At 47.3% G+C, this 20,695-nt stretch overlaps 1 protein-coding gene across 1 annotated transcript in view; it reads right to left on the bottom strand.

Annotated features, from left to right (window-relative positions):
• Nucleotides 1-3,010: 3,010 nt before the first annotated feature.
• Nucleotides 3,011-20,695, bottom strand: part of LOC140427547 (5-hydroxytryptamine receptor 1D) — a 78,029-nt gene continuing 60,344 nt past the window's right edge. Inside the window, exon 3 of the mRNA XM_072513012.1 lies at nt 3,011-10,473. Coding sequence (XP_072369113.1) covers nt 9,145-10,473 — 1,329 coding nt within the window. The 3' untranslated portion in view covers nt 3,011-9,144. The remainder of the gene's footprint in view (nt 10,474-20,695) is intronic.

The following is a 20,695-nucleotide window of genomic DNA, read 5'->3' as shown; positions in this document are numbered from 1 at the left end:
GTTGTATGTATCTGTATAGAGACAATGTGTAAGTGGGTCTGTGTAAAATATGTGAGCAGTTGTCATTGCACTAAAGAAGTAAAGGGGGAGGGGTGTCAGGTATCAGTTAATACATCCCTGCTGGTAAAGCATCACGTGACCCGTAGTGACGTCAGTAGAGAGTGCGCAGGCTTCAGTTCTCCATCTTAGATTGTATGAGCAACATCCTTAATAAAACCTCTCACTATATTTGTACGAATCCAGAGTGTGGGCACCTCCATACATTTTCTCTTTGCCGCAAACTCAAAGATACAACAAAAGAGAAAACTGGCGAGAAGGAAAAAAACAGTGTGTTACACCCAAAGTGCTGTTAGGAAGGGAGCTTCAGGATTTTGACCCAGTGACAGTGAAGGCGCTATAGACACAAGTCAGGATGGTGTTTGGCTTGGAGGGGAATTTGCCAGTTTTGGTATTCCGCGCATCTGCTGTCTTTGTCCGTCTCGGTGGTAGAGGTCGCAGGCTTAGAAGTTGATGAAAGGAGCCTTGGCAAGTTGCTGCAATGCATCTTGTAGATGGTACACACTGCTGCTACTGGACACCAGTGGTGGAGGGAGTGAATGCTGAAGGTGGCGGATGGGATGCCACTGAAAGGGCTCATTCTCCTGGATGGCATGGAGTTTCTTGAGAACTGCTGGAGTTGCACTCATCCAGGCAAGTGGCGGGTATTCCATCATACCCTTGACTTGTGCCTTGTAGATGATGGACAGGCTTTGGGGGAATCGGGGCGTGAGTTACTCGCCAGAGAATTCCCAGCCTCTGACCTGCTCTGGTCACCACAGTATTTAGATGACTCGTCCAGTTCAGCCTCCTGTCAATGGTGATGCCAATTCTACAACTGCCCACCAAATAAGGGCAGGCAGGAAGTTTGCAGTGAGAACATGGAAGACATATTTTCCATCATTTCCACCACGTTAGCAACACTAAAAGAGATATTCTTGCATTCCAGGTATTCATTTTTCTCTCATTTTATGCACGTCAATCACCTTTAAAAGAAAACAATCACACGTGACACCTGTCAAACGCTTTCTGAAATATCCAAGTAAATTGTCTAAACAGAAATGAGTTTTATTCACTATTCCTACATGATGTGTTTCTGATGTGGTCTGTATCATCAACTGATTGAAAATAAAGTGTTAAAGCTACACTTTGGCCACAAAAGAGTCACAAACTGGATAGTTAAAAAGCTGGGAGCAGCTCCCTCCGGATATTGGGAATAATGCACAATTTGTGAACTTAAAAGATTGATCCTTAAAATGGCAGCCGGGAGCTGGAATGATCCTTCATGTGCACCGTTGAAACAGGTGTAACGACTTCATGTGCGTCATGGAACAGTCGCAGTACGGAAATCAATGGTATGGGAATTGGGCGGAAAAGTGACCTTATTGTAGCTCTTGAGGTATGCCAGCTGTGGCTCGTTTTATAACACTCATCTCTGAATCACAGGGCTGTTTTATGTTCTTTTGTGGGTTGTGGGTGTCTTTGGCTAGGCCAGCCATTTATTGCCTGCCCCTAATTGCCCTTGAGACAGTGTCCTGGAGGGGATGCAATTTCACTGTGTAATGCCACTGCATTAGTAATCCAGAAGGTCCAGACTAATACCCTGGGGCCACAGGTTTAAATCCCACCATGGCAACTCGTGGAATTTACTGAATCACAGAATGCTACAGTGCAGAAAAAGCTCTTCGACCCATCGAGTCTGCACCGATGCATGAAAGGCCCTGACCTAACTTAATCCCACTTGCCAGCACTTGGCCCACAGCCTTGAATGTTATGAAGTGTCAAGTACGGTAGGGCAGCACGGTAGCACAGTGGGTAGCACTGTTGCTTCACAGCTCCAGGGTCCCAGGTTCGATTCCCGGCTTGGGACACTGTGCAGAGTCTGCATGTTCTCCCCGTGTCTGCGTGGGTTTCCTCCGGGTCTTCCAGTTTCCACCCAAAAGCCCTGAAAGACGTGCTGTTAGGTGAATTGGACATTCTTAATTCGCCCTCTGTGTACCTGAACAGGCGTCGGAATGTGGCGACTAGGGGCTTTTCACAGTAACTTCATTGCAGTGTTAATGTAAGCCGACTTGTGACAATAAAGATTTTTAAAAAAGTACTCATCCAGGTACGTAAAAGCAATTAATACAAAATTTTGGAATTGACAAGCTAGTCTCAGCAATGATGACCATGAAAACATTGTCAGTTGTTGTAAAAACCCATCTGGTTCACTAATATCCTTTAGGGAAAGCAATCTGCTATCCTTAATTGGTCTGGCCTACATGTGACTCCAGACGCACAGCAATGTGGCTGATTCTCAGATGCCCTCTGAAATGGCCGAGCAAGCCACTCGGTTGCACCAAAGTGCTGCAAAATCTGCCAGGTTGTGGGTTCAAGTCCTTTTCCAGGACTGGATTGGGATCTGAGGCTGACTTTCCAGTACGTTGCCAAGGGCGCACTGTGATGTCTTTCAGATGAGATGTCAAACCCATTCTGTCCTCTCAGGTGAATACAAAGGATCTCATGGCAGCATTTCGAAGGAGAGGTGGGGTGGGGTGGGGGGGGGGGGGGGAGTTCCCTCCGGTTCCTGGCCAATATTTATCCCTCAATCAACATTGCAGAACCAGGTTTTCTGCTCATTGTCACGTTACCGCTTGTGGGAGCTTCCTGTGTGAAAATTGGTGTATGCGTTTTCTACATGTCAACAGTGACTGCACAGTGAAATAAGTATTTCATTAGCTATAAAACACTTGAGATGTACAGCGGCCGTGAAAAGCATTGTATTCTTTCATTGTCTTTTTGTAAGTTCAGCCATGATCTTATTGAACAGTAGAGCAACGAGGAGGCTTGCTCCTGCCCATATTTCTTATGTTTTTGAATCTTCTTGTCCAAAATCATAACCAAAGCTTAGGCGACCTTTAGAACATTTGACATAAACAATGAATCAGCAGCCGGCCGACCACATGAGTGAATGTTAGGACCATCCGAGTAGTTTCATTTTTGAAGCATTTTTATTGTCAATTGAACTACAATCAACTAATATTCATACGGCGTCTCTTAACAGGAAAGGCACAGTGAGTCCCTCTGAGAAAACTGTTTGTGCTGTCAGGAGTACTTATCAACAAGGAATTTGTCTGTACCCATTTTGATTCATTTCATGAGCCCATCACCTAGCAACCCAACCAGCAATGACCCACGGGCTATTTGTGGAAAAATAATGCTTGAAGTTATGTTCATTCTTACTCTACGCGTCGCAAGTTTTAACCTTCAGTGTTTCGGGAATTGGTGTCAGGGTGGCAAGAGGCAACTTGAAGCATTCGACTGAAGTTCACACTCAGGCAGAGGAAACGAGCCGCCATGTTAAATAAAACAACGGTGTGTAAAAATAGTTAATAACGCCAACAGCTTCCATTAGAGCCTTTAATGTACAAAAAGAAAATGTCGCAAGGCTGTTAGGATCAAACTGAGCCAAGGAGGAAGGATTGGGTAAGGATTGGGCCAAAGGCTTGCTCATTGACCTGGGTTTGGAGGGTCCCACTAGAGGAGAGGGTGTTGGAGGGGTTTAGAGAGGGAATCACACACTGTAATCCAGGCAGCTGATGGCATGCTCATGGGTGGGCAATGTCTAAGAGGCCAGACTCAGTCAGACTCAGAGTAGCAGTGAGTTTGGGGGTTGCAACACCAGTGGTCGGTAATGAGATAGGAACAAGCTAAGCAGTGAAGGCACTTAAACATAAAGATCAGAAATGTGCCTTGTGGTGTTGGAAGACCAGACATAATGTAGGTAGAAAAGGATAGTTCTGATGGGGAAGTGTGACTTGTGAGATTCCCAAATGCAGAGTTATGCCATTGAATGAGCTGACATTTGTGGACAGTGAAGATTGGAGGGACAGCCAGGCAGTCATTGAACTTGGACGTACCAATGAATTGAATGAGGGTTTCAACCGCAGATGGACTGAGATAAGTGGTAGGTAAAGTTACGGAGGTGGAGACAGGATGGTCTCCGTGGCAGAGAGGATATGGAGTTGGAAGCTCAGATTGAGAACAATGACATTTTGAACAGTCTGATTCAGTTTGGAACGGGGAGCGTGTGGCCAGTGGTGAGGGTTCAGAGCTAGTGGATGGTGGGAGCCAGTGGTGAGGATACAGAGTTGGTAATAGGGTAGGGGGAGCCAGTGGTGAGGATATGGAGTTAGTGGATGGAGTAGGGGGAGCCAGTGGTGAGGATACAGAGTTAGTGGATGGGGCAGGGTAGCCAGTGGTGAGGATACAGAGTTAGTGGATGGAGTAGGGGGAGCCAGTGGTAAGGATACAGAGTTAGTGGATGGTGGGAGCCAGTGGTGAGGATACAGAGCTAGTGGATGGTGGGAGCCAGTGGTGAGGATACAGAGTTAGTGGATGGTGGGAGCCAGTGGTGTGGATACAGAGTTAGTGGATGGGGCAGGGTAGTCAGTGGTGAGGATACAGAGTTAGTGGATGGGGCAGGGTAGTCAGTGGTGAGGATACAGAGTTAGTGGATGGGGCAGGGTAGTCAGTGGTGAGGATACAGAGTTAGTGAATGGAGTAGGGTAGTCAGTGGTGAGTGTACAGAGTTAGTGAATGGTGGTAGCCAGTGGTGAGGATACAGAGTTAGTGGATGGAGTAGGGTAGTCAGTGGTGAGGATACAGAGTTAGTGAATGGTGGTAGCCAGTGGTGAGGATACAGAGTTAGTGGATGGAGTAGGGTAGTCAGTGGTGAGGATACAGAGTTAGTGGATGGGGCAGGGTAGTCAGTGGTGAGGATACAGAGTTAGTGGATGGGGCAGGGTAGCCAGTGGTGAGGATACAGAGTTAGTGGATGGAGTAGGGGGAGCCAGTGGTAAGGATACAGAGTTAGTGGATGGTGGGAGCCAGTGGTGAGGATACAGAGCTAGTGGATGGTGGGAGCCAGTGGTGAGGATACAGAGTTAGTGGATGGTGGGAGCCAGTGGTGTGGATACAGAGTTAGTGGATGGGGCAGGGTAGTCAGTGGTGAGGATACAGAGTTAGTGGATGGGGCAGGGTAGTCAGTGGTGAGGATACAGAGTTAGTGGATGGGGCAGGGTAGTCAGTGGTGAGGATACAGAGTTAGTGAATGGAGTAGGGTAGTCAGTGGTGAGTGTACAGAGTTAGTGAATGGTGGTAGCCAGTGGTGAGGATACAGAGTTAGTGGATGGAGTAGGGTAGTCAGTGGTGAGGATACAGAGTTAGTGAATGGTGGTAGCCAGTGGTGAGGATACAGAGTTAGTGGATGGAGTAGGGTAGTCAGTGGTGAGGATACAGAGTTAGTGGATGGGGCAGGGTAGTCAGTGGTGAGGATACAGAGTTAGTGGATGGGGCAGGGTAGTCAGTGGTGAGGATACAGAGTTAGTGGATGGTGGGAGCCAGTGGTGAGGATACAGAGTTGGTAATAGGGTAGGGGGAGCCAATGGTGAGGATACAGAGTTAGTGGATGGAGTAGGGGAGCCAGTGGTGAGGATACAGAGTTAGTGGATGGTGGGAGCCAGTGGTGAGGATACAGAGTTAGTGGATGGTGGGAGCCAGTGATGAGGATACGGAGTTAGTGGATGGTGGGAGCCAGTGATGAGGATACAGAGTTAGTGGATGGAGTAGGGGTAGCCAGTGGTGAGGATACAGAGTTAGTGGATGGTGGGAGCCAGTGGTGAGGATACGGAGTTAGTGGATGGTGGGAGCCAGTGATGAGGATACAGAGTTAGTGGATGGAGTAGGGGTAGCCAGTGGTGAGGATACAGAGTTAGTGGATGGTGGGAGCCAGTGGTGAGGATACGGAGTTAGTGGATGGTGGGAGCCAGTGATGAGGATACAGAGTTAGTGGATGGAGTAGGGGGGAGCCAGTGGTGAGGATACAGAGTTAGTGGATGGAGTAGGGGGAGCCAGTGGTGAGGATATGGAGTTAGTGGATGGAGTAGGGGGAGCCAGTGGTGAGGAGACAGAGTTAGTGGATGGAGTAGGGGGAGCCAGTGGTGAGGATACAGAGTTAGTGGATGGAGTAGGGGTAGCCAGTGGTGAGGATACAGAGTTAGTGGATGGTGGGAACCAGTGGTGAGGATACAGAGTTAGTGGATGGGGGTAGCCAGTGGCGAGGATACAGAGTTAGTGGATGATAGGAGCCAGTGGCGAGGATACAGAGTTAGTGGATGGAGTAGGGGGAGCCAGTGGTGAGGATACAGAGTTAGTGGATGGAGTAGGGGTAGCCAGTGGTGAGGATACGGAGTTAGTGGATGGTGGGAGCCAGTGGTGAGGATACAGAGTTAGTGGATGGAGTAGGGGGGAGCCAGTGGTGAGGATACAGAGTTAGTGGATGGAGTAGTGGGAGCCAGTGGTGAGGATACAGAGTTAGTGGATGGAGTAGGGGTAGCCAGTGGTGAGGATACGGAGTTAGTGGATGGTGGGAGCCAGTGGTGAGGATACAGAGTTAGTGGATGGAGTAGGGGGAGGCAGTGGTGAGGATATGGAGATAGTGGATGGAGTAGGGGGGAGCCAGTGGTGAGGGTACAGAGTTAGTGGATGGGGCAGGGTAGCCAGTGGTGAGGATACAGAGTTAGTGGATGGAGTAGGGGGAGCCAGTGGTAAGGATACAGAGTTAGTGGATGGAATAGGGGTAGCCAGTGGCGAGGATGAGCAGTGAGTCTTACCAACATTTAATTGAAGAGAATCACAATTCATCCAAAATTACAAGTCAAACAGCTGGGTAGCGCAGTGGCAGTGAGGGTGCAGGGGGGGGGGGGGGAGATGCGGGGGTGCTGCGAGAGAGGTGGTGCAGAGGCAGAGCTTGGTGTTAACTGGATGAAATGACTTGATCCGTTAATTTAACAGAGGCATTAACCCATTTAAAGTTATCAGGTTAACACTCCTTTTAATAGCAAAGGAATGACATTTAATTGATTAATTCATTAGTGTTTGACCATCAAAGCTTGTACATAGCAACGTGAGTAAGCTATTCAGTCCCCGAGTCAGTATCCATGACCGTTTGTTATTATAATGCAGGTTCTGAACAATCACCACAAGACTTGAATAATTTTTTTGAAAAAAAAATTCTATGAACTTATTTATCTTATCCAAAACAACCAGCTAATGAAGGAATCATATGACAAATAATACTCAGTGATGTAGGATGCACATGACTCTTGGAGCCTGATTTTCAGGGGGTGAGTCCCAACCTTTGTTCCCCCAGCCCAGCTCCAGGACATTGAACTGAAATGTGGAGCTGAACTCCACTCCCATTCCTCCATCTTGTACCTCTAACCCATCCAATAAAGTTTCCATTCCTTTATAGCCCATTAGACAAAACATGTGATTTGATACTAAGAAGAGAAAATGCTGGGAGAACTCAGTAGGTCAGGCAGCATCTGTGGAGAGAGAAACGAGAGTTAACGTTTCGGGTCGAGCGTGACTTCTTCTGAAGAACGACCATACGAACAGAAAACGTTAACTCTCCTCCTCCCTCCGCAGATGCTGCCTGGCGTGCTGCGTGTTTCCAACATTTTCTGTTTTTATTTCAGGTTTTAATTTACTTCAGATTTCCAGCACCTGCAGGATTATTCTTACATTACTATTATAATTGCCAGACTGGCGGGACCAAAGGGAAGGGTTTTTGGAGCCAATATAATGAACTAGGGGCAGAGTCACCTCATGTTGAACCCTGTGCAAGATGTGCAAAGAGCCTCCAGTTTATGTGCAGATGTTAAGTGTAAAATGGTACCACGTCACATGTTCTAAGTATCTATGCAGTGTGGTGGAAGCCTGTCTGTGTGGGACTGGAGGCGAGTTTGAAGTGTCACAAGGTCGTTTCAAATGCAGTCAGCACGGAGCAAATGTGAATTTGCTTCCAAAAAATGGTTAGTATACTTGTGCCCTTTCACCCCTGAGATGTTGACCGAATTCAATAAAAATTTGATGGATGCAAGTTTAATTCTCCAAAATATTTATTCCCTTATTGTGCTCTTTTTTCTGTTTCATAGATTTCATAGAATTTACAGTGCAGAAGGAGGCCATTCGGCCCATCGAGTCTGCACCGGCTCTTGGAAAGAGCACCCTACCCAAGCCCACACCTCCACCCTATCCCCATAACCCAGCAACCCTACCCAATACTAAGGGCACTTTTGGACACTAAGGGCAATTTAGCATGGTCAATCCACCTAACCTGCACATCTTTGGACTGTGGGAGGAAACCGGAGTACCCGGAGGAAACCCACGCAGACACGGGGAGAACGTGCAGACTCCGCGCAGACAGTGACCCAAGCCGGGAATCGAACCTGGGACCCTGGAGCTGTGAAGCAATTGTGCTAACCACTGTGCTGTGTGTTTGAGATTAGGAGATTATACGATAGCAGGTGAAAAGGGGAGGGGGTTGGAGTCAGGTGAGCAGTAAATGTGGGGCACACATGAGGGGAGACAGTAGCATTGTGGTAACCTCACTAGATTAGTAGTAACCCAGAAACTCAGGCTGATGCCCTGCAGACCTGGGTTCAAATCCCACCACGGCAGCGGGTGGAAGTTAAATTCAATTAATAAAATCTGTAATATGAAGCTAATGGCGACCATAAAATGATCATCAATCATCAAAACCCATCTGGTTCACTAATGTCCTTTAGGGAAGGAAATCTGCCGGCTTTACCTGGTCTGGCCTACATGTGACTCCAGACCTACAGCAATGTGGTTGCCCTTAATTGCCATCTGAAATGGCTGAGCAAGTCACTCAGTGAATTAGAGACAGATGTTAGCCTTGCCAGTAAAGCACACATCCCATCAAATATTGTTTTAAATGGAGCTGTCGGCCTTTTCCTGTCTGTAAACCTTACATGTTGTTATTGTTTTCTTTATTCTGATTCTTTCTTCTCTATCTCCCTTTATTGACCACCTATCTGTGTAAAATATGTTTCTGGCGGTGGATTGTACCTGTGCAACGATTATGGGCCGTTACCCTGCACTTTGTACCAGAAAGTGATGTTTATCCCACCTTTGGGTCAATACCTGGCCATGTAAAAGGCTCATTGCTTTGGCGCGCCTATTGTCTACAGGAGAGAGAACTCCTTCAGTGGCTTACAAGGTTCAGGTATACGTGGCAATATTGAAAGTGTAAATCATCTACAAGTCAATTGCATCGTTTTCGACCTTAACTGTTATATTTCCAAATACATATGTAGAGGGATGTTTTTCACTGAATGTTTGTGAGGGTAAAACGATACTGTCGGTCTCTGGTGGAAGCTGTGGGACTTTTAAATACTGAGAGGCAGGAATGTCGCCCTTCGGGTCCCTGTGTTTCTCAGATGTCCTGTCAGGCGGCACAAACACCAGGGAGTTCGCTGAAGCCGTGCCGGAGATCTGGGCGGTCAGAAAGTCCTCCAAGTGCTCATCTGGCAGACTATGGGGGAAGGAGCTGATGGAGAAGACGGAGCAGGAGCGGACCTGGAGCCGAGGCTCCCGGGGGCTAAGCTGGCTTATTCCCGTGACGTTAGAGCTGGTCCTCCTCTGCTTGGAGGGCATCCCGGCCTGGAAGAGAGAGACGGTGGCAGTGCCCCCTGCCTCCTCCTCCTGGTCCCGCCACCGGGAGGCCGGTGGGGGGACGCCCAGGCGCACCTTGGCCTCCAGCCGCCGCTGCCAGTGCCGCAGGGCTTTGCGGAAACGCCGGCTGAGCAGTGCGTAGAGCAGCGGGTTGATGTCCGAGTTGAGCAGGGCCAGCCAGTGCACGGTGGTCACCAGGCCGGGGGGGATGCGGGAGGGCCGCCCGCTGCCGCCCAGGGCCGTCTCCACCGCCTGCACCAGGCCCACCACCTCATAGGGCACCCAGCAGCAGAAGAAGGCGAAGATGACCAGGAAGAGGCGGAAAGCGCCGTGGTGCTCGCGACCCGGTGAACTGTACTTGGAGAAGATGTCCGACCTTTTACCGTGAGGGTGATGGCCGAGGTTGCAGCCGCCGCCCCGACGCTCCTCCACGATGATCCGTGAGTTGACACTGCTGATTAAGCGGGAGAAAGTCGGCCGCTCGGAGCCTGGGCTGCGGCCTCCCCCTCTGCGATGCAGTTGGTTCTCCATGTGGTGAATTCTCTTGGCGTGTCCCCGGGCCACCTTCACTATCCGGACGTAGCAGAAGATCATGACGGAGGCGGGCAGCAGGAAGGAGAAGACGGCCACGAATCCCGTGTAGCTCAGGCTGTCCGTCCATTCCACCGAGCAGCTGTAGATAGCCGGAGAGTAGCCGAAGCGGCCCCAGCCCAGCAGCGGAGGGCAGCTGCTGATGGCAGACTGCAGCCAGATCCAGACCACGGTGGCCACTGTCCGCCGCACCGTACTCTGCGAATTGTACTGCAGGCAGTCGATGATGGCGTGATAACGGTCCAGGGCTATGGCAGCCAGGGTGAGCACCGAGGCCGTGCAGTACACCGAGGAGGTATAACCCACATAGAGGCACAGATCCTGCAGCCAGAGACAGGAAGAGTAAAGATCAATACAAGCAGAAGCTGGATTATAAAGCTAGTCTCCGTAATGGTGACTGCGACCACTATCAGCCATTGTTGTTAAAAACCCACCTGGTTCATTAATACCTTTCAGGGAAGGAAATCTGCCCACCTTACCTGGTCTGACCTACATGTGACTCCAGACCCACAGCAATATGGCTGAATCTTAGCTGCCCTCTGAAATGACCTCGCAAGTCCACTCCGTTCAAGGACAATTAGGGATGGGCAACAAGCGGTGGACTTGCCGACGACACGCCTGTCCCATGAAAGAAAAAACAAATTTGTGCCCCTATCATTGCAAACAACAGGAGTAGACCATTCAACCCCAACCTGATCCAGCATTCAATTCGATTCATCTAGGGGCTGGACTTTACAGGTGGCAGGGTTGCCACCTGAAGAGTTTGCCGAGGGACGCAATGCCGCTGATCGCAACAGCTCCGTCAGTGTGACTAACTCTCATTGAGAAAATTATGGGGTATCCTACCATAGGGGTCTGTATGAGTGGGGCGGTGGGGGTTGCTACGGGAGCTGTGAGAGCGTGCGAAAGAGGGAGGGCACTGTGTGTGCCTGAAATTAAAATGTGCGAATTATGGGCCAAGCAATGGCACCCATGCAGCCTGCGCCACGGCATTCAGATGCAGGGCAACCCCGTCAAATTAAGGGCACTTGGTCACCCTCAGCACCCCAGCTATTTAACACGCTGAAGAGTGTTAGTTGGCTGCAGTCTGGTCTTCCGTTCCTTACTATTCCCAAAGTAAGGAGTTTCAAATTCTAACCACTGTCTGGGTAAAGACGTTTCTCATGAATTCCCCAATGGATTTATGAGTGACTCATATTTATTCACCCCAGTTTCGGTCTCCACAAACCCATGGATATTTTCTCTTTCGACCTATCAAATCCTTTTTTCATAGAGAATTTACAGTGCAGAAGGAGGCCATTCGGCCCATCGAGTCTGCACCGGCCCTGGGAAAGAGCACCACACCCCTTACCCGATCCCCAGAACCCAACCTATCCTTTTTGGACACGAAGGGCAATTTAGCGTGGCCAGTCCACCTAACCAGCACATCTTTGTGACTGTGGGAGCAAACGGGAGCACCCGGAGGAAACCCGCGCAGTCACGGGGAGAACGTGTAAACTCCACTCAGACAGACACCCGAAGCTGGGATTGAACCCGGGACCCTGGAGCTGTGACCACTGGAACAGGTCACTGCTCAGATCCTTTTTTGTGGAATATTCCTGATCTCTCTTGAATTTGTTCATCGTCTCTGTGTTCTTGTATTCCATCCACACGTGGTGTAATCAAGGTTCTTACGAGTCTCTGCTTTTCAGTTCTATTCTTCCAGAAGCCAGCCCCAGGTTGGATCGTGGCTAATCTGTACCCAAAACTCCACTGACCCCTTTTAGTTTCATATCCCAGAATACCCTTGACTAATAATAATTTATTGATGCCAGCTTTGAAATTTTCAACTGACCCCTTGCGCCAACAGTTTTTCAGGGAGAGGGAAATCTCATTTCCTGTCCCTCTTGTGTGAAGCAATGCTTCCTGACGTCACCCCTGAATAAATGGCCTCAGATCATGTTCTACCCCATCATTATAGACCCCTCTATCTCCACCCAGAGGAAATTGTTCCTCTCCATCAATACAACAAATCCTTTGTCTTAAAATACCTCAATGGAGGCAGCACGGTGGCACAAGTGGTTAGCACGGTTGCCTCACGGCGCCGAGGTCCCAGGTTCGATCCTGGCTCTGGGTCACTGTCCGTGTGCACATTTTTCCCGTGTCTGCGTGGGTTTCGCCTCCACAACCCAAAGATATGCAGGGTAGGTGGATTGGCCACACTAAATTTTAGTTTCCCGTAACAGTACCCTGAACAGGCGCCGTAATGTGGCGACTAGGGGCTTTTCACATAACTTCATTGAAGCCTACTTGTGACAATAAGCGATTTTCAATTTTTCAATTGACCCTTAATTGGAAAAATGAATTGGGTACTCTAAATTTATTTTTATGTACAAACTCTGAAGGAGAATCATATTGGATTCGAAACATTAACTCTGAGGTTTATCTCTCCACAGATGCTGCCCCACTGCCTGAGTATTTCCAGCACGTTCTGCTTTTATTTTATATAAATTCTGACCTAAAGATTGGAAGCTCCTTTTAAACATCAAGTTGCAAAACCTGAATACATGCAGGCTTGGAAAAATAATAATCCGTTTGGGATTCCCTGATGGTTGTGTGAGTGCGATACCGAGTGTGACATTCAACAACAACAATTTGCATTCATCCAGTATCCAGAGTGACGGTGGTGTATTGGTAATGTGGTGATTAGTAAAGGTGATTGGTAATGGTGATTAGTAATGGAGATTGGTAATGGTGATTAATGGTAATGTGGTGATTAGTAATTCTAATGCTCAGGGGACGTACATTCAAATCCCACCACGGCAGCTGGTGGAATTTATATTCAATTATTAATAATAATAATAATAGCTTATTGTCACAAGTAGGCTTCAATGAAGTTACTGTGAAAAGCCCCTAGTCGCCACATTCCGGCGCCTGTTCGGGGAGGCCGGTACGGGAATGGAACCGTGCTGCTGGCCTTATTCTGCATTACAAGCCAGCTGTTTAGCCCAATGTGCTAAACCAGCCCCTAATAAATCTGGAATATAAAGCTAGTCTCGGTAATGATGACCAAGAAACTATTAGCGATTATCACAAAAACCCATCTGGTTCACTGATGTCCTTTCGGGAAGGAAATCTGCCATCCTCACCTGGTCTGGCCTACATGTGACTAAAGACCCACAGTGGTGTGGTTAATGCTTATCTGCCTTCTGAAATGACCTAACAAGCCACTCAGTTTACGGGTAATCAGGGATGGACAACAGATACTGGCCTTGCCAGCGCGTCCAAATCCCAGGAAAGAATAAAGTAAAAAAGATCTTCAGTACAGTGAGAGGATCCAAGGTGCTTCTTTGGAGCATCTTCAGAAAATTAGGAAACATTAAGACAAATGGCGAAACAGTTTGGTCAAAGAGGAAGGTTTAAGGAGGACGAGAGCAACATTTAAAAAAAATGAATTTAGAGTAGCCAATTATTTTTTTTTCCCAATTAAGGGGCAATTTAGCGTGGCCAATCCACCTAACCTGCACACCTTTGGGTTGTGGGGGGTGAAACCCACGCAGACACGGGGAGAATGTGCAAACTCCCCACGGACAGTGACCCGGGGCCGGGATTCGAACCGCAGTCCCAGTGCTAACCACTGCGCCACATGCCGCCCAGGAGAGCAACATTTATTTGGAAACCCTTGAGATTCGGTGTCATCAGCTCATTCTCAACCACTTTGGCAACAGCAACCATTCACTTGGTCTCCACGCCCTGACAGAGAGGTGAAGGAAATGACGCAGGTTTCTGGTCACTATCTGGTTACCTTGGCTTACAGTGGCATAAACTTACTCAAGGAAAATGGCCTTGAGGGCAAGGTGTCAGAACGCAGCCAATACTCTGCATGAATCCGCACCTTTAGGGGGCTGGGGAGGGAAAACGATTAAGAAGAAAAAGCCCAATTGTAGCTAAAAGTTGGAGCAGGTGAAATAAAGTTAGAATTCATTTCATGACACATTCATCAACCCACGAGCACAGGAGGCTGCCTTCTCCAATCCCATTTCCTAACCATTACAGAGCCATACAACACATTGGAGGCCATTAAGTGCATTCAGACCATTCAGATATAGAGGGCAGGATTCTCTGGTCTGCCAGCCGCATGTTTTTCAGCGAGGTACCCTCACCAGCAGCGGGATTCTCTGTTCCTGCCAATGGGATTTCCCATTGTGGCCACCCCACGCTGCGGGAAACCCGCGCGCATAGGTGCGCTGCCTGTGAAACGAAGAATCCCGCTGGCGGAGAATCCTGTTCAGAGCTTTTAGTCATAGAATCCCTACAGTGTGGAAGGAGGCCATTTGCCCCATCGTGTCTGCACCGACCCTCTGAAAGAGCACCCCTACCTAGGCCTACGCCCTAATTCCATCCCCGTAACCCCACCTAACCTTGAAAACAATAAGAGGCAATTTAGCGTGGCCAATCCACCTAACCAGCACATCTTTGGACTGTGGGAGGAAACCGGAGCACCCGGAGGAAATCTGCGCAGACACGGGGGAGAACGTGCAAACTCCACACACTCACCCAAGGCTGGAATTGAACCCGGGTCCTTGGCACTGTGAGACAGCAGTGCTAACCACTGTGCCACCGTGCCACCCCTTTCTTTTTGCTATTTTTATAACCTCTAGATTTATTTGCTGATCCACTCTGTGCCTCCCTGCTGCACTCTGATCATCACGGCCCTTATTGCTACCTTTCGTTCCTGCCTTGTCTTCTCGAGTTAATTTATCACATCTTCCAAAGAGTGTATCAGCAGATAAGGCTAGAGGTTACAAAAATAATAAAAGAACAGAGCTAAAGGTTCTGTACCTAAATGCACAAAGCATTCCTAACAAAACAGATGAAGTGACGGGTGCAAATAGAAATAAATATGTACGGCCAGATAGACATTACAATAAATATGTACGGCCAGATAGCCATTACAATAAATATGTACGGTCTGATCGCCATTACACAGACATGGCCATAGGGCGAGGAAGACTGGAACCTCAATATTCCAGGGTAAATGGCATTTAGGAAGGACAGCAAGCTAGGAAAAGGTGGAGGGATAACTCTGTTAATTAAGGATGACATTGGTACAATAGAGAGGGATGACCTGTTGAGTAGAGTCAACACAACCGCAACTTGTGCCAGACTCAGCCTGATTCAATTCAAGGTCGTTCACTGGGCTCACATGACAGTGGCCCGGATGAGGAGATTCTTTGGGGTGGAAGATAGGTGCGCAAAATGTGCGGGAGGACCAGCGAACCATGTCCACATGTTTTGGGCATGTCCAAAGCTGAGGGGATTTTGGCAGGAGTTTGCTGACGTCATGTCCAAGGTATTAAAAACAAGGGTGGCATTGAGTCCAGAGGTGGCGATTTTCGGGGTGTCGCAGGATCTGGGAATCCAGGAGGAGAGGAGGCGGACGTTCTGGCCTTTGCTTCCCTGCAAGCCCGGAGGCGGATATTACTAGCATGGAGGGATTCAAAGCCCCCGAAGTCGGAGACCTGGCTATCTTTCTCTGTCTGGAGAAAATTAAGTTCGCCTTGAGAGGGTCACTGTTAGGGTTCGCCCAGAGGTGGCAACCATTCATCGAGTTCTTCGCGGAGAATTAATCGTCAGCGGGGAGGGGGGGGGTTAGGTTAGCGTAGATTAGGGGGTTAATTAATGGTGGGGCCTGTTGAGCAGGGAGGTGGTATTTGCACTCTGTTTATATTTTCATGTACATTGTTTATATTGCTGCTGTTACAATGCCAAAAATTACCTCAATAAAATGTTTATCAAAAAATAAATATTGGGTGGGGTTACTGAGTTATGGGGATGGGGTGGCGGTGTTGACCTTGGGTAGGGTGCTCTTTCCAAGAGCCGGTGCAGACTCGATGGGCCGAATGGCCTCCTTCTGCGCTGTAAATTCTATGATAAAAGAGAGGGATGACCTTAGTTTTGGAGATGAAGATGTAGAATCAGTTTGGGTAAGAGTTGACAAATAGTAATGGTAAGAAGTCATTTGTTGGAGTGGTTTACAGGCCCCCAAACAGTAACCAGACCTAGGATGAAATAATGGGGGCTTGTGAGAAAGGTACAACAATAATCATGGGCGAGTTTAATCTACAGATAGATTGGATGAATCAGATTGGCAAAAATAGCCTGGCTGATGAGTGTTTTGGGAGTTTCTTAGTGCAGCATATTCTCGAGCCAACCACAGAGCAGGCTTTACTAGATATGGTAACAGGCAATGAGGCAGGATTAATTAATAACCTCTTGGTGAAGGCGCCCCCTCGGTTAAGGCACAGGTCAGTAGAGATGCAGCTGCAGAAATTGACGGAGATTTCTAGAACATAGAACAGACTGTGCAGTCAGAAAACTCAGAAAATATGCATTCCAGCGAGAAAGAAAGACTAGAAGGGAAGGACACACTGCCTGTGGCTGACGAAGGAAGCTAACAGTCTTACAACACTAGGCTTGTTTTGAATCGCAAGCTTTCGGAGCGCAGCTCCTTCCTCAGGCGAGTCACCTGAGGAAGGAGCGGTGCTCCAAAAGCTAGTGATTCCAAACATCCTGTTGGACTTCAATAATAATAATCGCTTATTGTCACAAGTAGGCTTCAATGAAGTCACTGTGAAAAGCCCCTAGTCGCCACATTCCGGTGCCTGTTCGGGGAGGCTGGTACGGGAATTGAACCCGCGCTGCTGGCCTTGTTCTGCATTACAAGCCAGCTGTTTAGCCCACTGTGCTAAACCAGCCCCTTTAACCATGTCGTAAGACTTCATACTGTGCCTACCCCAGTCCAACGCCAGCATCTCCACATTAAGGAAGTTAAAGGTAATATCAAATTGAATTTAGCATTCAGCTTAAGTGTGAGAAATATCAGTGTTAAGGGGAATTATTAAGGTACGAGGGTGGAATTGTCCAAAGTGGACTGGTCATATAGATTAATAGGTAAGACAATAGATGAGCAATGACAGGGAGAGAATTCATGACTACTTCCCAATGAGGAGGAAAGACTCTACGGGGAGGAAGAACCTACCATGGTTAACCAAGGAAGTTATGGAGGGTATGAAAGTGGAAACATATAAGATGGCAATGGTTAGACAAAAGAGTGGGATAGATTCTGAATTCAGCAAAGATTGCGACATAATAATAATGAGGAAGGAGATAATAAACTGTGAGGTCAAGCTATTGAGAAACATAAAAGCAGACAATAAGAGCATTTTTAAGTACCTTAAAAGAACAAGATAAGTAAAAGTAAGCATTGCCCCCTTAGAGAATGAAACTGGGGAAGTAATTAGTGGGAACAAGGAAATGACAGAAAAGCTGAATAGATATTTTGCATCGACCTTTACTGTAGAGGATATTACAGGCAGACAGAAAGAAAATACAGCGGAGGAATTAAATACATTCACCATCACTTGGGAATTAGTTTTCGGCAACCTAATGGGGTTATAAGCCAGCAAGTCCCCTGCACCTGATGGTGTGCACCCCAGGAGGTAGCTACAGAGATCGTGGATGCATTGGTAGTCATTTCCCAAAATTCCTTGGGACTCTGGGACTGTGCCAAAGGATTGGGAAACTGCCAATGTGGCACCCTGGTTCAAAAAGCAAAGGAGGCAAAATGCAGGAAACTGCAGGCCAGTTAGTCTAACTTAAGTTATTGGAAAATGTTAGAATCGATTATCACGAAGGGAAAGCCGTGCATTTGGAAAGTAATAATCTGATCGAGCAGAGTCAGCATGGTTTCATGAAGGGGAAATTATGCCTGACAAATTTACCAGAGTTGATTGAGGAGGTATCAGCCAGAGTAGATAGAGGAGAACCAACCAATGTTGTATATTTGGATTTTCAAAAGGCATTTGATAAGGTGCCGCACAAATCGTAAGATATGAGCTCATGGTGTTGGGGGTAATATTCTGGCATGGGTAGAGAATTACCTAACTAACAGGAAGCAGCAAGTAGCGGTAAGGTGGTCTTTCTCAGGTTGGAGGGCAGTAACGAGGGGAGTGCCACAGGGATCAGTGCTGGGACCGCAGCTCTTCGTAATATATAATAATAATAATAATCATCGCTTATTGTCACAAGTAGGCTTCAGTGAAGTTACTGTGAAAAGCCCCTAGTCGCCACATTCCGGTGCCTGCTCGGGGAGGCCGGTAAGGGAATTGAACCCGTGCTACTGGCCTTGCTCTGCATTACAAGCCAGCTGTATAGCCCACTGCTAAACCAGCCCCTATTATTGATTTGGAGGAAGGAACAGAGTGTACTATGCCAGATTTGAGGATGATAAAAAGATGGGAAGGAAGGCAGGGTGTAAGGAGGGTATACGTAGCTTACACCGATATATTGACAGTTTGAGTGAGTGGGCAGAAAATTGGCAAATGGAATTCAACGTGGGAAAATGCGAGATAGCTCATTTTGGAAGAAAGAATGAGAAGGTGGAATATTATTTAAACGGAGATAGACTGCAGAAAGCTGAGACGTGGGGGTCCGTGTTCATGAAACCCAGGAAGCTAGCATGCAGGTGCAGAAGGTAATTAGGAAGGCAAATGGACTGCTGGCTTTTATTTCAAGGAGGTTTTGCTGCAATTGTACAAGGTGCTAGTGAGGCCACATTTAGAATACTGTGTACAGTTTTGGTCCCCTTATTTAAGGAAAGATATATTGTCATTGGAGGCAGTACACAGATTCACTAGGATGATCCCGAGTATCGCGGGATTGCCATATGAGGAAAGAATAAACAGGTTGGGTCTTCACAGTAACTTCATTGCAGTTTAATGTAAGCCTACTTGTGACAATAATAAAGATTATTATTAGAGAATGAGAGGTGAAAAGATTCTTAGGGGGCTAGACAGGGTAAATGTTGGGAGGATGTTTCCACTCATGGGAGAGTGTTGGACCAGAGGGCACACTCGCAGAATAAGGAGGTGCTCATTTAAGATGGATTTGAGGCAGAATTTCTTCTCTCAAAGAGTGGGAATCTTTGGAATTCTTTGCCCTGGGAAGCCTGAGATTGATAGTTTTTTATTCAGTAGGGGAATTAAGCGTTACGGAGATAATACAGGAAAGTGGACTTAATGAGTGTTAGATCAGCCATGAATAAATGAATAAATGGCGGAGCAGGCTCAAAGTGCCTCCTCCTGTTCCTATCTTGTATAGTCTTATGCAAAGAAAAAGCATATAATTCCACAAAGGTGAGTGGCAGGTCAGAAGATGGATCACATATAAAGAGCAGCAAAGAATAACTAAAAGATTAACAAAGAGGGAAAAATGAGATTATGAGAGAAAGCTAGCTAGAAATATAAAAACAGATGGAAGAGTTTCTACAGGTCTTCAAAAAGGAAAAGAGTAAATGTCGGGAATGTTGGTCACCTAGAGAGTGAGAGTGGGAATTAATAATGGAAAATACGAAAACGTCTGATGAACTGAACAGATATTTTGTGTCTGTCTTCACTGTAGTTTACAAATAATATCCCAGAAATATTTGTGAATCAGGAGGTGAAAAGGAGGCGGGAACTTAAAACAGTTGCAATTATCAGGAGATTATTGGAACTAAAAAGCAGGAAACTACAGGCCAGTTATCTTAACATCTGTCATAGGGAATGTGCTGGAATCTATAACGAAGGAGGTTGTAGCCGAACATTTAGAAAATCTCAATGCAGTCAGGCATGATTTGTGAAAAGAAAATCTCGTTTGAAGAATTTATTGAAATTCTTTGAAGAAGTAACAAGCAATGTTGATAAAGGGGAACCTGTGAATGTGCTGCATTTAGTTTTCCAGAGGCATTTGACAAGGTGCCACATCAAAGGTTACTATGCAAAATAAGAGCTCATGGTGTAGGGGTAACAGATCATCATGGATTGAGGATTGGTTAGCCAACAGGAAACAGAGAGTAGGGATAAATGCGACGAGTGGTGTGACGCAGGATCAGTGCTGGAGCCTAAACTATTTACAATCTATATCAATGAATGCATGGTGATGCACGATCAATGACTACTAATGCGAGGTTGTATTCCAACTGAAGGCTTTAATAAGCTAGATGTTTCCCCCAGCTGTTCAGGTACAGAAAGAAAGCTGCTGGGGCGGCACGGGCAATTATACCCTGCCTTGCAGGGCGGAGCTACCATACAGCTTGACCAATGGGAAACATACATTATCTACCAATGGTGTTCCAGCATTACTAGGTACCGCAATACTTCTACACAGACTACCACATTCACCCCCTGTTAAAGAAGAGTCCGGCGGGAGTGGTGGCTTGGTATTACAACATGGTAACGTTGTAGAAGTTATAGTTATGGAGATACCGTAATACCTCCGTACAGCATTTTGTCTTATTATCGTAACTATTTACAATTTCACAATTAACTATGTACACTTTAAAATGAAGCAATCAGTCGATCGGGGGCCCTGGTCGTCCTCTGTGATCGTCAAAGCTTTGGTGGTGACGCCGGTGGAGATTTGGGTGTCTGTGACTCCGGGAGCGTGGTTTCGATCTCTGTGGCAGCTTCAACACCCCTAGGCGGCGCTGGTGGGGAAGCCGATTGACCTGGGAAGGGAGCGT

The sequence above is a fragment of the Scyliorhinus torazame genome, chromosome 1 (assembly GCF_047496885.1).
Source record: "Scyliorhinus torazame isolate Kashiwa2021f chromosome 1, sScyTor2.1, whole genome shotgun sequence".
Lineage (NCBI taxonomy): Eukaryota > Metazoa > Chordata > Chondrichthyes > Carcharhiniformes > Scyliorhinidae > Scyliorhinus > Scyliorhinus torazame.
The sequence above is the reverse complement of the archived record's forward strand: the minus strand, read 5'-3'. Positions and strand labels throughout refer to the sequence as shown.